General features: G+C 38.4%; 1 protein-coding gene across 13 annotated transcripts in view; it reads right to left on the reverse strand.

Annotated features, from left to right (window-relative positions):
* Positions 1 to 225: 225 nt before the first annotated feature.
* Positions 226 to 17,719, reverse strand: part of ENAH (ENAH actin regulator) — a 144,107-nt gene continuing 126,613 nt past the window's right edge. For 10 of the 13 annotated variants that reach the window (XM_041751616.1, XM_041751581.1, XM_041751623.1 and 7 more), the window contains 9 exons: positions 16,563 to 16,867; positions 15,562 to 15,695; positions 15,306 to 15,363; positions 14,621 to 14,669; positions 12,975 to 13,041; positions 10,062 to 10,124; positions 6,855 to 6,933; positions 3,766 to 3,823; positions 226 to 3,166 (listed from right to left, as the gene is read on the reverse strand). In XM_041751616.1, the coding sequence (XP_041607550.1) occupies positions 3,129 to 3,166; positions 3,766 to 3,823; positions 6,855 to 6,933; positions 10,062 to 10,124; positions 12,975 to 13,041; positions 14,621 to 14,669; positions 15,306 to 15,363; positions 15,562 to 15,695; positions 16,563 to 16,867 (851 nt within the window). In that variant the 3' untranslated portion in view covers positions 226 to 3,128. The remainder of the gene's footprint in view (positions 3,167 to 3,765; positions 3,824 to 6,854; positions 6,934 to 10,061; positions 10,125 to 12,974; positions 13,042 to 14,620; positions 14,670 to 15,305; positions 15,364 to 15,561; positions 15,696 to 16,562; positions 16,868 to 17,719) is intronic. The other 3 variants (XM_041751660.1, XM_041751640.1, XM_041751577.1) reach the window with 1 other exon arrangement.

Raw genomic sequence — 17,719 nt, forward strand, 5'->3', positions numbered from 1 at the left:
CATAACAGTCATTTCAAACAAACAGTAGACACATAATCACCTCTTCCCTTTCTCTGCATTACTCAGTATTTTTAAGGAAATCTTGAAGGAACAGTGAAGAGCTGTGTAAACATTAGATTGTGAAGTCAAGGGCTTTTGTGTGGGCTTTTCACATTCAGTAGAACTTATTTTCGAACCGATAGATTATTTCATAGTGTCATCTAAGTGTCACAAACAAGCAACATGTATATACTGCAAGTTTATTTTCAATCACACAAACGAAGTTAGCGTGTAGGAAATTTAAATGAAACAGTATGGTAAAAATAGCAAGAGAACCGAAAAATCTAAAAAGGAAGCACACCTAAAGCATGGGAATCCAACATTCATTAGTGTTTCATCTTCAGTTCTGATTGACACGTGATGCTTGCAAATTTTGAACCAACTGTGAAACCATGATGACTATTCTGGAGAGATTTCAGCACCGGCATTAATATTTGTACATTCAGTGGGTTTGCAATGGACTGTTGGCCATTTACATAGCGTATAGGACAGATTTGTCACGGGTCAGATCACAGTGTTAAGGAAAGAAGTGCCTTCCTGTAACCAGAAAGGACCCCCTGAACTGCACTCAGCTTCAGACACCCAGCATACAAAAGCAGGAACACCGTCGTCATGATGGGTTCCAAGGAACATCACTTCCATAAAGGAGAGTAACTGAAGCTTCTGCTTCCCATTTTAATTACTGAAATCTCTAACAATGACAAAACTGTCACATAGGACAGTAAATGTGTACAGTGACTGAATCAAACTTCTTGGAAGAACACAGTTAGCAATCTGGGAAAACGCAAACTGATGGAACACGATGTGACCCAGCACTGGTTCTGTCCTGTTACACAGACATCCCGTGAGGATCAGACCAAGGCACGAGACATTTAGTGCATAAACCAGTTCCTTTTGAAGATCTAGTGTTTTGCTGTAGTCTTTTACCTGACTTTGGACCACTTGTACCCAGCATTCTATCCTACTAGAAACTAACTTCACCGACAAAATCAAGTGATTTCTCACCAGATTTATAGGGGACTTAAAACACTTATACCATCAAAGTGTTTGCATAACCAAAAGTACAATAATAAAGATCAAAGTGCCTCCTATTTCTCTTAGAAGACGCTACTTTAGAGGCTTGCTGCCGCTTGAATGCCTTTCCTACTCCTAACAATGAACAGTTGATAGAAAACAGAACTGTAGACTTGAATTATGATCGCTCATCCATCACAGATTAATTCTAAAACTGAAGTCTCTACAAAAACAGGAACTATTTTAACAAGGAAAACAATTCCCTCACTCAAATCTTTTTGAATGATAAACTATGCAATCGACAAGCTGTCTGACCAACTGAGGTTACAAAATCTAGAAAGCAGATGAAAATGGATTACGTCTTCAAAATTTTAGTAAAACTTCAGATAATCAAAGATTTCAAAGCAAATATGGCACATAACAAGCAGAAATCAAGATGGAGAGCCTGGAGAATTTTTAATGTCCTAAATTAAAAAAAAAAACTATCCTTGCAACATACAGAATTTCTTCCCTGTTTTAATCTTCACAAGTTTCTGGGGGGGGTGGGGCGTGGATTACACACTGTATGTGTGAACACAACACGCACACACACCCACACCCATGTGGGGGTGAGTGGAGGATCTAGTTCCTTCTTCCCACCACCTGAGTCTTGCTCCATCATGACAAGAAAACCAAGCAGAGCCCCTCGCTGGTCCCCTCTGCCACGTGATGTCTGTGACCTCAGTTGCTGCTGACATCACTACTTCATGTGTTTCCATGTAACAAAATTCAAAAGCAGCTTCCTAGTCAGGAACACGTACCTGAACACCTGTCCAACTGCAGGGCACCTAGGTAGTAATAACTGCCAAATTCAGGGATCAAATTTTCGAGTTCCACAGTACAATGTAATCCATGTGAAGCTCAGAATCATGTTTCAGACCATTGAAATTACTGAAGTTAAAATACGAACAGCTGAAGACATGACGTAAAAGATTGAGTACTTGGTTCTGCTAACATATTTACCAATTAAAGTCACAAAATATTCCTCATTATTATTCATGCAGGTAATTGAGAAAAAAAGACAGTGCAGAAATTAACTTTAAAAGAAAAATTATTCCTTCCCTTCCTCCCACCCCCTATACTCTACAAAATGTTTTCCCTGGGACCAGGCCTTGAAAAGGCCACTACGTATTAGTGTGACATGCATTACTGTCTGCAATTAAAAAAGCTAATTTTGTGGTGGTTGTAATTACATTATAAAAATGTCCACATGCATAAATCTAAAAAAGGTTGAAAACCTACAATAAGTCTACAATATATTGTTTTACATTTGACCACTGGTGTGTGTTATGTAGGAGTCATAGATTTGGTAAAGCATTTTAACAATTTAGGAAGGCATCTAAATCTTTAAATTCTGGATGAATTTTATGTTTTAATCTACAAAATTGCATGAAGGCTAACTTGAGAGACTTCCTATCATTCTAAAATTCCTCAAGCCAGACAACTCATTTTTAGGACACTTTCTTATAAATATCACCCTTTGAAAGCACATACAATTCCATTTGTTCCACATTTTATGATCTTAACCTACACAGGGCTGATCTCCATTACTCACGGAATATCAAATGTGATAGGAAGACAAACCTGAGAGAAACATTTACAATAGTGTAACTTGCTAAATTCTTCATCAGCACTCTCTGAAAACAAACTTCTTAAGCCTTTCTCCTCTTTATTTTAGCAATGGATTGTGAAAACGTGCGGTTTTGTCTTGACATGAAAATATTTCAAAGCACGGCGATCTTGCCTGATGGGTTTAGTATTTTCTGCATTAATTGTTAAATAGGAACTCTCATCCAACTCTTCCATCCTGTTGAAAAGGTCAGAAAAAAGCAGCAAACTGGGAGGGAAATAGCTTATCGCCAGAGTAATAGCGTCTGAAGGCTTGCAAGTATGTTGGTTTCCTCCTTCCAACTATTTGTCTCCACTTTCTTTTCACAGCTCACAAAATGTAGGGGTTTGTTGTTAACGGCTGTTTGTTCACAGGGGTCTTTCTTCTTTCTCCAGACTAAAGTCCTATTTCTCCTTGGTTTGTTTCTCTACGCAGAATTGGACTTGCTCAGTTCTTGCCTGATCGCTAGGTAGGAAAAGGAAACATAGTTCTAGTAAATAGAATAATAAAGTAAAATCAACAAGTGATTCACTCCTAAGAAATCTTAGTGATTGTCTTCAAACTCCCAGTAATAAAAAAAATGAGCTGACCCTGCATCTTCTGCTGCATGGACTTTGTTTTCTTAACACAAAGATAGTACTAATATATATATATATATATACACATACATACACACACACACACAACACGTATACCTAACTCATTTGCGTTCTCCCTTTTGTGCACAAAATGAGAACAAAGACTCTGTGGCCTCAGGACAAGAGAGTAGTAGGATGGGACACGAGGAGAGGCAATCCAGAGACAAGCCTATTTGCCTGGATTTCCATCTGAAGCTACTCAAACCCTGGTACGTAGGGACCTTGTTTATCACTATTCTTACAAATAACTTCCATTGTAGGAAGGAGAGGGCTCCTTCCTGACATCCTAAGCCAAGTGAAGGACAGGATACTATGCAAAAGTAACTGCTTTATGCCTTGAGTAAGAAACTGGTTATTTATGTGCATTTCCTTAAAAATGGATATTCTTAAACACTACAAAGGCAGCAAATCTGCTTATATACTCACCATCAATGAGCTCTTCTTTTAGCTTTGTTAATTCTTTTCTCATTTCATCTAAAATGTCCTAAAGTATTAGAGAGAAAAACATCAGGAATATAGGGGGAAAATTAATGCTACAAATATTGCTCATATAAAATTTTAAGAATATAAAATATGAAAAACTAATGTAAAACATAAAACTAAAAATAATTCTGCCATCCAGTGAAAGGAGTCAGATAACTTCTAGAAAAGATAATAAATAGCTCTGCTTTTAACCTCATTTTCTGGAAGGAGTCTGAAAGGTGGTGCAAAATGAAACTTCCAAGGAACAAGAGAAGTAAACTAGATAAGCAGATCCTGGTCAGTCTGCGATCTGGAAGTATGGAATTCCACATCTGCCCAACTATGCTTCAAGGAATCGAAGATTCCCCTGGAGCTGCAAGGGTGGATTGGGGCCTGCTGGACCTACATGGTATGATATGGCAGGCACCAGTCACACGTAGTCACTGAGCACCTGAGATGTGGCCAGTATAAAATGAGATGCACTGTCAGTGTAAAACATACACCTGATTTCAAAGATTTAGTGTGAGGAAAATAATGTGTAATAACTCCTAATTAATTTTAAAATGTTGATTATATACTGAAATATTGTTTTAGTTATATTAGGTTAAATAAAATGTATTAAAATGAATTTCACCTACTTCTTTTATATGGCTACTAGAAATTTTAAAGTACTTGTGTGATCCCTATTTGTATTTTTTTTTAAACATTTTATTTATGAGAGAGAGACAGACACACAGGCAGAGGGAGAAGCAGGTTCCCTGTGGGGAGCCCAATGTGGGACTCCATCCCAAGACCCCGGGATCATGACCTGAGCCACCCAGGTGCCCCCCTATTTGTATTTTAACAATATTGCTCTAGATGCCCCTTCCTCCATGAAAACCACTCTTTCAAATATTCTGCAAAATCTGTATTTATAAGTTCACTCTGAAATAAAGGACAACCCCTTCCCCAAATTTAAAAAAATTACTAAGGACAGGGGCTCCTGGGTGGCTAAGTCATTTGAGCGTCTGACTCCTGATTTCAGCTTGGGTTCCAGTCTCAGGGCTCCACGCTGGGCATGGAGCCTGCAGGAGATTTTCTCCCCTTCCCTATCCCCCAAATTACTGAGAATAGTGTCACATGCCAGCTAGCTAAAAGGGCTGTGACAAGGTGATGAAATTTGAAGGAAGAATAACAACTACCCTTTGGATGGATTAGTTTCTAATATGTGACCTCCTTTAACACTGCACAGCTCCAGTAAAATTCAATCGCTCTATTTAAGGTTCATTTTCTTAAAAAACTTTTTTCTTTTTTAATGATGTTATTCATTCATGAGACACAAAGAGAGGCAGAGACACAGGCAGAGGGAGAAACAGCCTCCTCACAGGGAGCCCGACATGGGACTTGATCCCTGGGACCAGGATCATGTCTAAGCCGAAGGCAGATGTTCAATTGCTGAGCCACCCAGGCATCCCCTTAAAAAGCTTTTCATGTTTAAAATAAGGTTGAAACTACCAATTAATATTAATTCCTCCACTTTACCAATAAGCATACTAACACAGAAATTATTAGTACAGACCATGACATATCCTTATTCAAATTAATATTAAAATGAGCCCTAACATGAAACTTTTCCTTTCTTCTCAACTACTTCAGATAGCCAAGAGTTTACCAGGTTTTCAAGTGTGTGCAAACATCTACTTTAAGGTGTTTTTCAAAAACAGAAAACCATGTTTTAATATACAGGAAAATAAGGGCTTGATCATCAGTGACCTCAACCTTCCTTTTCAAACTCAATTTAACTTTTCAAATAGTTTTCCATATAAAATTAGATTTATCTGAAATTATTCTTAGTATTTCTCTAATTCATCTTTGACTCCTATCACTGCAACATTCTTGGTCCTTTTTTGAACCTCAAACATTTGTTACCATTTAAACAAATGAGTGACTCCATGGGGACAACAGGCTTTGAGGAAAGATCTGGGCTCTGAGCCAAGTAACTCCTCAGAACCTCAGTCATGCAAAATCTGAGTATAAATACTGTCCGACAGGATTCCCACAAGGACCAGAAGACAGCACTGTGCTAAGATCCCAGCCAGTGCCTGGCCGGCATGTCATCAAGTGGATCAGTATGAGGTTACAACAGGGACTGGTGTGGTCACTGCTCTCAGAGGCCTCCTGGGGATGACCCTGCTCACTGCAACTCCTCTGGGCTCAGGTCTTTGAAACTGACGTCTGTCTTACTAAAGTACACTGGCCCTACCTTTCAAATCTTTTTGACACTACCAATTTTTTTTTTTTAAATTATTTTACCTCTTCTGGGAATAAAATATTTTAAAGCCCCACAATCTTCTCGCCTATCAACACTCCTTCCCCTTTGTTTCTGATTATGCACGTGAATAATGCAAAAGTATCCAAAAAAGGACAAGATGCTATTCTTTTTCATAAAGTTGAGATCACTGTTCATATTGTTTGGTTACCTGTTTGTTTCACCTAGCATGGGCAAGTGCTCACAATTCAATATTCAATACTCTCATTTATGATTCCTTAATGGCCACTGTGCCCTCCCCAACGCTGTAGATTTATATACTTTTGCAGTATTTTCTTGGCATCAATTCTTGTAAGTGAAATTGCTGGGTTCAGAGCTAAGATATTTATTTTTAAGGCTTTGTTATTTGTTTTCCCACCTGCTTTCTAGAAAATAAAAGCATATGAGAGTGCCAATTTCCCTCATATTCTTGCCCAAACCAGATACATTGGGTCCATTTTTGCCAAAGTTAAGTGAAAAGTGCAGCCCCATTTTCCTTTACAGTAGTACACGATGCATGTACATGTCAAGCTTATGTTCTACCATTGAACTATTTGCCCCACCACTGCTGGAACTTTACATGAATGTACTGAACCAAAAAATGAAGAGTTAAAGAAAATAATCTAGTACTAATGTCACTGTTTCATTTGTATAAAAATATCTTCACTCTATACTCTTTCCAGAGCATTCAATCTACCAGATACCAGCAAAGAAGCCACTTTTATAGACAAACAAGCACATAGGGAAGTGGCTATCTGGTGCCTACCTGCTTCAGGCGCTCATAGTCCAGCCCCTCCGTCTGGACGCCATTGGCACTGGGTTGTGATGAAGGTGCAGATTTTGGTCTGTACAAATGGAATTACCAGGACAGGTAAATAACACATGGGATGTTTAAGGATTTCACAAAAAATTGCAAATTTACCGACACCAGAGTTCAGTACTTTCCTCAAAACACATTACATTAAAAAGTTGTCAAAGTTGCAGAACTGAATAGAGAACATAAAACAAAGTATTTTTCACTTTGCTCAGTACTTCCAGTTACTTGTACAGAAATCAGACAATGGTGACGGGATGATGATGCTTCTTCAGTGAAGGGCAGAAGAGCATGATGCCTGTGCAGGAGGCGGGAGGCAAGGCTGCGCACAGCACACTGACCAGGACAGACCCCCCAGACCAGCTGCAGCATCGAGGCCCAAGGAGGACAATCATGTCCTGAAACTGTGTGGAGCCTACTAAACATCTGTCAGACCAACCACTAAGATGAATCAGTTAACAAATTCTATGCCTCGGTTTATGGGAAAAAAACATTTTAGTAATAAGCATGATTCATTCTATGTATTTTATGCCATTTCAAGCATCCAAATAATGTTGGGGGAGATAACTAAAAGTATATTCATATCCAACTGGCCATTTCCAGATGAGGTTTCTATGGAGATGCCACCTAAACGATGTGTTTCCAACTATTACTTACATAAACTTATTTTGTTTAAAAAAAAAAAAAAAGTGGGTGCCTTGGGTGGCTCAGTTAAGTCTCTGACTCTTGTTTCAGCTGGGATTGTGATCTCAGGGTCCTGGGATTGAGCCCCAAGTTGGGCTCCGTGCTCAGTGGGGAGTCTGCTTAGGAGTCTTCCTCCCCTCCCCCTGTGCTCCTCCCCTATGCACATGCACACTCTCTAATACATACATCTTAGAGAGAAAAAAAAAAAAGGAAATGCCACATAGAAGCAGTTTGCTGATTATTGTACTTTCAGAAGTATAGCTTCTATTAAAACTTCTACATGAAGAAATAAGCCTTAGAAATTAGGTATTTTTAAGCAAAAGTTTCAATATCAAATAAACCAATCATGGCTCCTCTCCAATCCCGGCAGGCAGGGAGAATCTAGTCTTAACTGGGCACTCCTCTATGTTGTGGTTTCGTATGGTAAGTGGCCATGGATTGAGAGCCACAACTCAATGCAGATGAAAAGAGCTAAGTCATGTATCTTCAAGTGTGCAGAGGACCAATATCACAAATGTGAACCAAGACTTGGTTCAGTAACTTTTCAAAGTTATTATTTCATAACTCTTACAATGCAGATTATACTCCAAACCCATAGGCACTGTTTGTGAGGATGAAATATTCAATTAATTGCTTTAATATCAAACATATGACTGCTTAACAGGTTGTTATACAAAGCAAGTCGACCAATTTTATTTTTAGGAGACCTCTGCTGCTCTGCTTGTATAAACAAGGGAAATACAACTTCCAGGAAACTTCATTCAACGAGTCCTGAGCTAGGCACTGGGGATGCCTAGAACACTTATTTCTAGGACATATTTCCTTTCCTCTAGAGAGGACCACTGCATCCCCTGGACACAGAGCATGTACAGAGAGCCACGGTGCATGAAAAGCAGGCATTCCAGGCCCAATGTGATCTAGGGACTGCTCCTGATAGTTCACATACTGTGTATTTCATTAACCCACGCTGTCTGTTCCTGCTCGCCAGACCTACACTCTTAATTATTATGCTTTTCTCTTACTTTTCACATTGAAATGGTATAACCAAATGAATGCTTTTCTCCTAAGCTATGTAACAAATATCCCTGACTTTCACATGAGCAACTATGGTCTACTAACCAACCAGGCAATATTATACGAATATATCCATATTTATTAAATGATACAACACATTATTGTTATATAACAAACGACTGAGGAAACATGCAATTAAGAAACTTTAATTCATGCTAACATGCAATCCTCCACCACCACCACCACCACCATGATAATTAACTAAAGGGGGGAACTTTTCATACGGAAGGAAAGAAGTAATCACCACGTTTTAAAAAAGGTTTATCAACATTATTCTCTCAAGGGGCCCCCCATGGGAAAGCAGCAAGAGAACTGAAAAGATTAACAGCAGAATATCTCACTGAATGTTATTTTTCTTTGTACTAGCAAATTTTCTATGTAAGTCTTTTGGTCACAACAATTAAACCACTCTGGAAAAAAGCAGGAAAAATGATTTCACACTTGTAATAAAACATTTTATGCAGATTTAATTGGCTGACAAACTTGTAAAATATTTTAATCATCAATGGCATGAAAATATTTTGGCCAAATGCAGCCTGCAGAACTCCTGACTCACTGCCGTAGACACCCCTCCACATACTATTTAAGTCATAGCTCCCAGTAGACTTGATGCATATTTTTAAAAATAGGTGCATATGACTTAACATGGGCACATATTGGTTATTTGTAATCTATGGGTTTTCACCATAATTGATTATAAAGTACGAGGGCTTCCCAGAGGTTTCTGTGTTACAATATTTAAAGCCCCTGTTCCACCAAGTCAATTCTAAATATAAGCTTACACTTGATTTTTAATGGTCAATTTCTTTAATTAAGAAAGAAATACATGGTTAATTTTCTTAATTAAAAAAACAGTATTAACAGGACTCATCTTAGAAAACAACCTGCTCAAGATGGTAGATGTCAGATTGGTAAAGGCACTCAATCTATTGCACAGTATATAGGAGACACAGACATTCCTCCAGGAATACATTTTTCACAAGTGTGCCTGTAACATAGTCCCATGTTCCCCTAACAAACAGAAAATCTTCTACTTTACCGTTTAAAGGCTTTGTCTCATGCTTATAAGGAGAAAAGCCTTTAGAATAAAATACAAAAGCTACAAAGGGCCTTGGAGAAGACACAGGTGGCCTCTGACTCCATTCTAGCCTTGTTGATGTGTCCACCATTCATGCTGATCCAACTATAAAATGAGGGCAAGGAAATGAACACTACTAACTTTTCTAATTAAAATTTCTTGGTGTTTTTAAAAAATACCTCTAAATAAACCTATATATGAAAGATTCAATCTTCCTAAGTACTTCCCTTGTGGTGATTACCAATCCAGGTAGAAAAAGCTCAGCCCTATCCTCAATATGTTATTTCAAAGTTTCAAATCACAAAGTCACATCAGGATGATACCTGTGTAATGAATCATAGGACCTGTTGTCAAAAACAATCTGATTTTTCCTTGGAGAATCCCGTCTATGAAGGGGAAAAACCATTTAAAGGGAAATACAATAGAACTTTAAAAAAATAATTCGCACTATATTCCTGTTTTATATAGGTTTGTAGTCATAGCAAAACAATGGAAGGAGTCCATTAACCTTAAAACAATCGTTTTTTTCCCAAAAGAATGTACTTGGACACTAGTTCTAGTTATGTAAGGATATTCCTTTTGACAATTACAGAGAACAAAAAGGCAATTATAGTGCAATGACCACTCTTATAGGCTGTAGACATAATAAAAGCTACCTACAAAGTATCAACAAGTATCAAAACACAATAAAAATGACTGTAGCTTGAAGTAAGAAAAATTAACCCCTCAGAAAGAAAGCATATAAACTTTTTTCTACTTTGAATATAAGATCTGTGAGCTCTTACTGAAAACCATATGAGAACTCACAAATTTTCCAATGGTACATTCCAGTCATAGTTTAAAATAATTTTAACCACAACATTCTTGCTTTTATCCTACATTCGACATCTTCACTTAATAAATACAGCATCATGCAGTATCTTCTGTGTATTACAGGGTATTAATCCATTCTACCACTAATATAATCTTAACATGGATGTTCGTAAGAGAATGGAGTACTTTCACCACCCTGCAAGGATGAGGTGTCCGTAAGTAAAAATATCAAGTGACCAGTACACTGGAATAGGGGAAGGAATAGAGGAGAAAACTTGAGAAGAAAAGCCACACAGTTTAGTCCTTCAAACATACTTTTAAAATCTTTTATGGCTTAAAATAGCTTGGGGTGAACTTTTTAGACATGTAGTGCTGGCTGGATCAAATCTTTTTTTTTTTATAATTTTTATTTATTTATGATAGTCACAGAGAGAGAGAGAGAGAGAGAGAGAGAGAGGCAGAGACATAGGCAGAGGGAGAAGCAGGCTCCATGCACCGGGAGCCCTGGGTCTCCAGGATCGCGCCCTGGGCCAAAGGCAGGCGCTAAACCGCTGCACCACCCAGGGTTCCCTGGATCAAATCTATCAAAAGGTGTATGAGTGGTTAGGGGAATGATTGGGCATTTCCAAATTTCCATTTCAGGAACGGAGAAGAAAACCACCTACCAGAGCAGAATACAACTATCAATACACTATTGGATAATAAGAACCAATATTCAGTCAACCTAAAGAAAAGTCCTTTTTAAATGGTGATTTTCAGAACACTTATTATACTTCCTTTAGAAGTCTGAAAAATCTTTCAAAGAGTATTTTTTAAACGAACCCAAACACAGTAAGGAACTTACTCCACTTGGAGAAGCTCCTTCACATCCCTCCATGGACTTAGGGTTAGCTTCAGGGAACCCATTATCAGGAAGGTAGGAATGAAGAGTAGACACAAGAGAAAGATCTTCCCTGTCACTTTATGTCTTCAAAAGACACATGGAGCATCACACTTCTGTGCTCTGATGTGCACTTGATAAATCAGGCTTCAAAATGTGCTAGTGGAGAAAGTCTGTAAAAACTACTTGAGATGCACTGGAAGGCCACATCAATTAGGTATCTGATAAACATTAATGTGCAATTTTTCTACTCTATCGAAAACATGTCCACCAAAAGCAATTCCTGCATTTTCTCCCAAAATCAAATACATTCATCTTTTAGCCACTGAGAAACTAAAAGCTTCCATACAGTCGAAAAGGCTGTTTCTTTGAGGAACTTTAACTGTCATCACCAAATCTTTCCTGTCAGCACACAGAACCACATAAAAACAAATCAAATTTAGATTTAGGCTAACAGGAACAGACCTGTGACAATGTGAGGTCTGTCCTTGTATTTTTCTTTATTAGTTTTCTATTATCAGAGTCAAATTTGCTTTTAAGGTAGGCAAAAATAAGGCAAACAGCTCAGAAATAAAAGGCCAAAACCTTTTTAGTCTCTAGACGCAGTATTTTTTTTCTGAAAAAAAAATGTAAGCCCTCTAAGCTGCTTCATAAATCAGGAAAAAGTTTCATCTATATTCAAGACCTGAGATACAAATTTAGTTATGGCAATAAAATATGCCTAGGTAAGAAATGCTAAATTTGCTAAGACCATGCCCTCATGGCCACTGGTAGAAATAGAAATTAACTAATCTTGTTTCTGGACACTATCTTTTCTAAGTTTATTAAAACTAGAAGTGTCAACTGAGAGAGAAATCAATCTTCCTACTTCACCAATTCCAAACTTCAGGCTTTATTTTGTTCTCTCTTAAACAGTGCAGGAATTTTTCTCCAGCTGCTTTTATAAATTTCTTTTAAAAATTACATTTACAAAATGAAGGATGTCACTGAGATGAGAGAAATGTGAATATATTATAAAATACTATTGTTCATACTTAAATTTTTTGAGTGATAATGGTACTAGGGTTACACAAGAAGACATCCCAGGTCTTAGAGGAAATGCTGAAGGATTCAGGATAAAGGAACACATATTTGTTCTTTCCGACTCTCCAGAGGAACATGTATAGAAGTACAGGTAAGAGCTCAAGCCAGTGTGGCAAAACTCGTAACTGGAGAATCTGGGTGATAAGCATATATGGGTATTTTCCTACTATTCTCTCAACTTTTCTACAGTTTTGAGTTTTTCAAAATAAAAAAAATTGGGAGGAATGAAAGCTATCTTATAACTTTAGACAACCTGGCAAACAGCATCTGTTGGAATTCAGACAATCACTAGGGAAAATACAATGGTGCTCAGTGGTTTCCAGCCACTGAGTAGTAGGATTACAGGTTTTATCTGCTCCTTTGTACAATTTCAAGTTTACCATTTAAGTTTTTCTATGATGAAAATGTAGTTGTTTATTTCTTTTTAGATAAACGTGTAGTATGATTTAGACACACATACCTGGAGATAACAGGTGATTTGCTGCCATTCATTGTATTTGTTCTTTCCCAAGGTTTTCTTGTTGGTTCTTTAAAAATAAGGAACATAAGTTATGAAATATTCTATGTGCTCCCAGACTTATTTATTGTAAAACAAATGACAAAATACTAAGTAACATTATACACGTTTATGTAGTAATACAGATGAAAAATTTATTTCAATTCTGAACTTTAATTAAAATCTAGAAGGATTCTAATTTGTACAACTCTCAGACCTTAAAGTGAAAAGAAATTAATAAGCGAATGTGACAAGCCACCCTGGGAAAGTCACAGATGGCGAAGCCTAAGACACTGGAAGCCCACAAACCAGGAGGTACATGGTCTCTCTAAAGAAGCAGGACTCCGTATTAGATAAGTTCTCAGCTTGGGGTCCAGATTAGCTTCAGGGAGTGCACGAGTGAAATTATGAGCAAATCTGTATAAAAATATGGCCAACCCCTCTTGGGAGAGAGGGAGGAATCAGCTCTTTAACTTCTGAATGGTGACCTTAATTTACAATGGAGTTCTACACTACCTGTGTTCTTAGTAACAGCATATATATTAATTTTGGCTTCTGGAAGAAAGACAAAACTATTATAGTAAGCAGTTCATGAGTCAGAGAATTTTTCATCAGAGTAAATCAACAATCCGGTCTAAGTCCTATTTAGAGGAAAAACAATTCACAAAGTCACAATAATTTTAACCACAATAATCAAAATATTGAATAGTCACCATTCAATAATGAGAATGTGAGTTTTTCTTGGCAAATGGATTACAATCACAAAAACAAATTTTTTAGAATTTCTAAATAGTGGAATTCTAGAGGTCGCTGCTAATCAACATATGTAGGTATTAATGAGGACATTTCTCTATAAATACTTCTCATGGTCCATTCTAGATATTAATCCACCTAAATGACCAAATTTATTCATATCACTTTATTCCAAATGAGATAAAAAGCTGAACAGATAAGTAGTCTAGCTCTTCTCCTCAGTCAAATACAAGGAAATGGCGTGTAAAACATAAGCACCTCAAATCCTTGTCACGGACACAGCGCTTATCAGGTGCCTCCAGTAAGAGGTAGTTGCTCATATTCTATGGAATATAGTTGCAACGTAGAGTCAACATCAGAAACTGCGCTGAATTCAACAACCTTCCCCAAAGCTATTATGAGACTTTTTTCCTTACAAATTAGAAGCTTTATTTTCCTGATTATCAGTATTACCCAAATGCATGGTTAAAATGCTCTCCATGTGAGAAAATGTTTTGAAGTGGACATCGGTGCTAACTACATGCTCACCTAATCATCACCTTTAAAATCCATGATTAAAAGTACTTTCCTTTCATTGGATAATGTATGTCTCTGTGCTCTAGTGAATAACCTCAAATTATCAACAACAGTACACATGGAAATCGTCGGAAAAAAACTTTGGGTTTTAATGGATCTCCTAGTATCAGAAGGGCAGAATAAAAGCAAGTCACTGCTTTCAAGCGTAAACAAAAAACTTTAACATTTTCATCACCAGGCAGGCACTTGGTCCCAACATGGGTAAATGGGGCATTTTTAGTTGAGAAGTATTAGTATTTCAAGATGGTTCATAAAGGTTAAAATAGATCGCCTAAACTTACCGGGTGTACTTGTCGATGAGGCCTTAGAAATTACGGGCTCTGAATCTTCCTAAATATATAGAAACACTCATTAATCACACAGACTCGAGGCTTACACTCTTCATTTCCAATACTCCTGCTCCATTTCCTACTGTGTCCTTCATCAGCCTTTCCCTAGACTTTCCTCCTATCCCCCACAGTCCCTATCCTTGTGCAACCTCCCTGAGTGGCACTGGCCACTGCTACTGAGCCAGATGTCAGAGGCAGGTGGGAGGCCGGCCACTGAAGCCCAAATGCAGCAGGGAGCAAGGAGACTGCTTGTCAAGCGCTAGCATGTGGAGCAGATAAAGCGCAGCTGACCTGGGGCTCCTTGGGGAACATTTTAAAACCCCTGGTTTAGTCTCTAATTCCTTCATTTTCAATGCAAGGCAACTGACCCCCTAAGAGATTCAGAAAATCTAGTGAAGGTACAGCATTCACTCAACAGGTCTGACTGAGCATTTCCCCCACGAATCCATATGCCCAACCCACCACGCAAGAATGCTATTAAAAATTGATCCATCACGCTCAAATAAGCCATTTTTAATATGTGAAGAGCTGAAATAAGTAATTTATAAGTTCCAGCTAATCTTTGACATCACATCCTGAATGAGCTACGCCTGGCTTTCCCATTTTCAGATGTGGTAGATTCTCTTTATGAACTTACGTTTTTGTCCTCTTTTTGTTCTGTTTCTATTGTTGATCCCTTTTCAGCAATTCTTCTCCTAGAAAGAAGGTAAACCAGATTTTAAAAAAATTCATCTAACTCTTAGTATAAAAACTACTCTGATAAGGGAAGAACTGCATCTAGTTAAATCGTATCTGAATAAAATGAATCCAATCCTCTTCAACATTTCATTTGAAATGAAATGAAACATTTCCTCTTCAACAATTCCGAACATTTCATACAGTTTCTCACTCACCTCCTGGCCAGCAGGGCACTCATTTCTTCCATTAATCCACTGCCTCCTAAAGGAAGGGGTCCATTCCCACGACCTGTGTCTGACTTAGATGAGGCTGGGTTCACACCTCCGCCTGGGAAAGAGGCATCCTCCATCTTAATGAGAAAAGACAGATAATAAACTCCTGTGTTTATTACATTAATTTCAATACAAATATCTAAATATTATTTTTTTAAATCTTTTTAAAGAACCAATGGAATGAATGGCACGAACTCTACATTCATCAGTGGAAGTTACATCCAAGTTATCATCAACAAGAATGGAATAAAACATCATCACACGTCTCCCTGTTTGATACATGGAGAAGGACAGATCACTGGTGGCAAAAAAAAAAATGTGTATCCTGCTCCAAAATGCATAATACAAATCTAATCTTGAGGAAACTATCAGGGAAACCAAACTGAAGGATGAGCTACAAAGTCAGTTTTGCAGGTTTCACCAAAGTCAACCAGATTGCAGCAAATTTAGGCCATCACAGATAAATGTGCTGAGAAATGTGTCATAAAGGACATTATTGGACAATAGATGAAATTTGAATAGATTTGTAGATTAGAACAGTCTGTCAGTTAAACTTCCTGATCTTTATTATTCTACAGTGAACACACAGGTGACTGTCCCTATTCCTATGAACCACATGCTCCAGTGTTTACGGAAACAGGGGCCTGGTGTGTCTGACTTAACTCTCAATTCAGACAAAAAGGTTGAGTATGTGTCCCGCAGAAGGAAACACACCCACACAGAGAATAATAAGCAAGCAGTAAAATGTTAAGTGGTGAGTCTGGGTGGTGGGGTTTACAGAAACTGTATTCTCATAACTTTCCTGTATGTATAAATTATCTCAATTTTTTTAATCAATGAAGTGAATAACAAGGGTTCATGAAATGAGAAGACAGTAAATCTGCTGCCCCAGTTCCTGAGAATTGGCACAAGCAGAAAGCACAGAGACATGGAGGCGCATTTACCCGGGACACTTTCCTCAGTTTCGCTCCGGCGATGGCAGCCGCAAGTCCAGTCAAAGGGCGATTGTCTTCAGACGCGGATGCCGCAAAAAATCCAGATGCAGGGAGGGGGGGAGCGGGAGGCGGAGGGGGAGGTGGGGGGGCTTGATTAGGAAGAGGGGGTGGAGGGGGCGGTGGTGGAGGTCCTGAAGCGGGGAGCGGAGGGGGGGGTGGAGGCCCCGGGTGGGGGGGCAGCACTGCTGGAGCCAGGGCAGGACCTGGGGGGAGCGGAGGGGGAGGTGGAGGTGCAGGTGGTCCCAAGACAATGCCTGAGAGAGAGAGATGTTAAATAAGATGGTCAACAACAGAGCCTCAGAATACGATCCTGTGGAAAGGGCTGCAGGATGCCATGCTAAAACTAACTGCTTCTAACATCTACTATCTATAAGTGAGTTCCATTTAGCATAATGTTTAAATCTAGATCAGTGTTAAAAAAGATGCTAAAATCAATGCCAAAGTATATAATGTTCTACTTTAATGCCAGAGCTTTATTAACAGAACTCTGTGACAGTCATCTAATTACATCTCTTGGGACCATGGGGATGTGGGAAACACACAAAGTAAGTGCTTACAAATCTGTGACGGAGGCACCATCCCTGAAGGAAGGAGCCATGTGTATGACTGCAATTAGTACCGGTGGAAGTACCAAGCCCCAAAGAGTCTGTGTGAACCCATAAAGGTTGAGACAGACAAGTCTACAATAGTGAAGACCCATATTTACGTGGTGACAGGTGGCCAAAGTAGCTGGACTGAGGACATGAGGGAGGGGCAGGTTCCCAGTTCAGGGTCTTAAAAGTGTTCCCCCCTTACCAATGTGTACAGAATCACTAAAGTGAAGGAATTTATTAGAACAAACTATAACTTCCAAGTAACTACTAGAAACTATTAAGTGATACAGACTCTGAAGTATATCTTTTAGTCTAGATAACAGGGGTAAGAGAGAAATGCCTCCAATCTTGTAAAATCACAAAGGAGAGTAAACAAGAACTTATTCAACATCAGAAGACTGATCTAGGAGGCACTCTCCCTTCTTGAAGACTTAAAGGGTGATTTTAGGACAAATAAAAAGCTACTTGCACACTGGGTGGTTATTTTTTGTAACTGAAAATACCAACAGCTCT

Source organism: Vulpes lagopus, chromosome 1, assembly GCF_018345385.1.
Source record: "Vulpes lagopus strain Blue_001 chromosome 1, ASM1834538v1, whole genome shotgun sequence".
NCBI lineage: Eukaryota > Metazoa > Chordata > Mammalia > Carnivora > Canidae > Vulpes > Vulpes lagopus.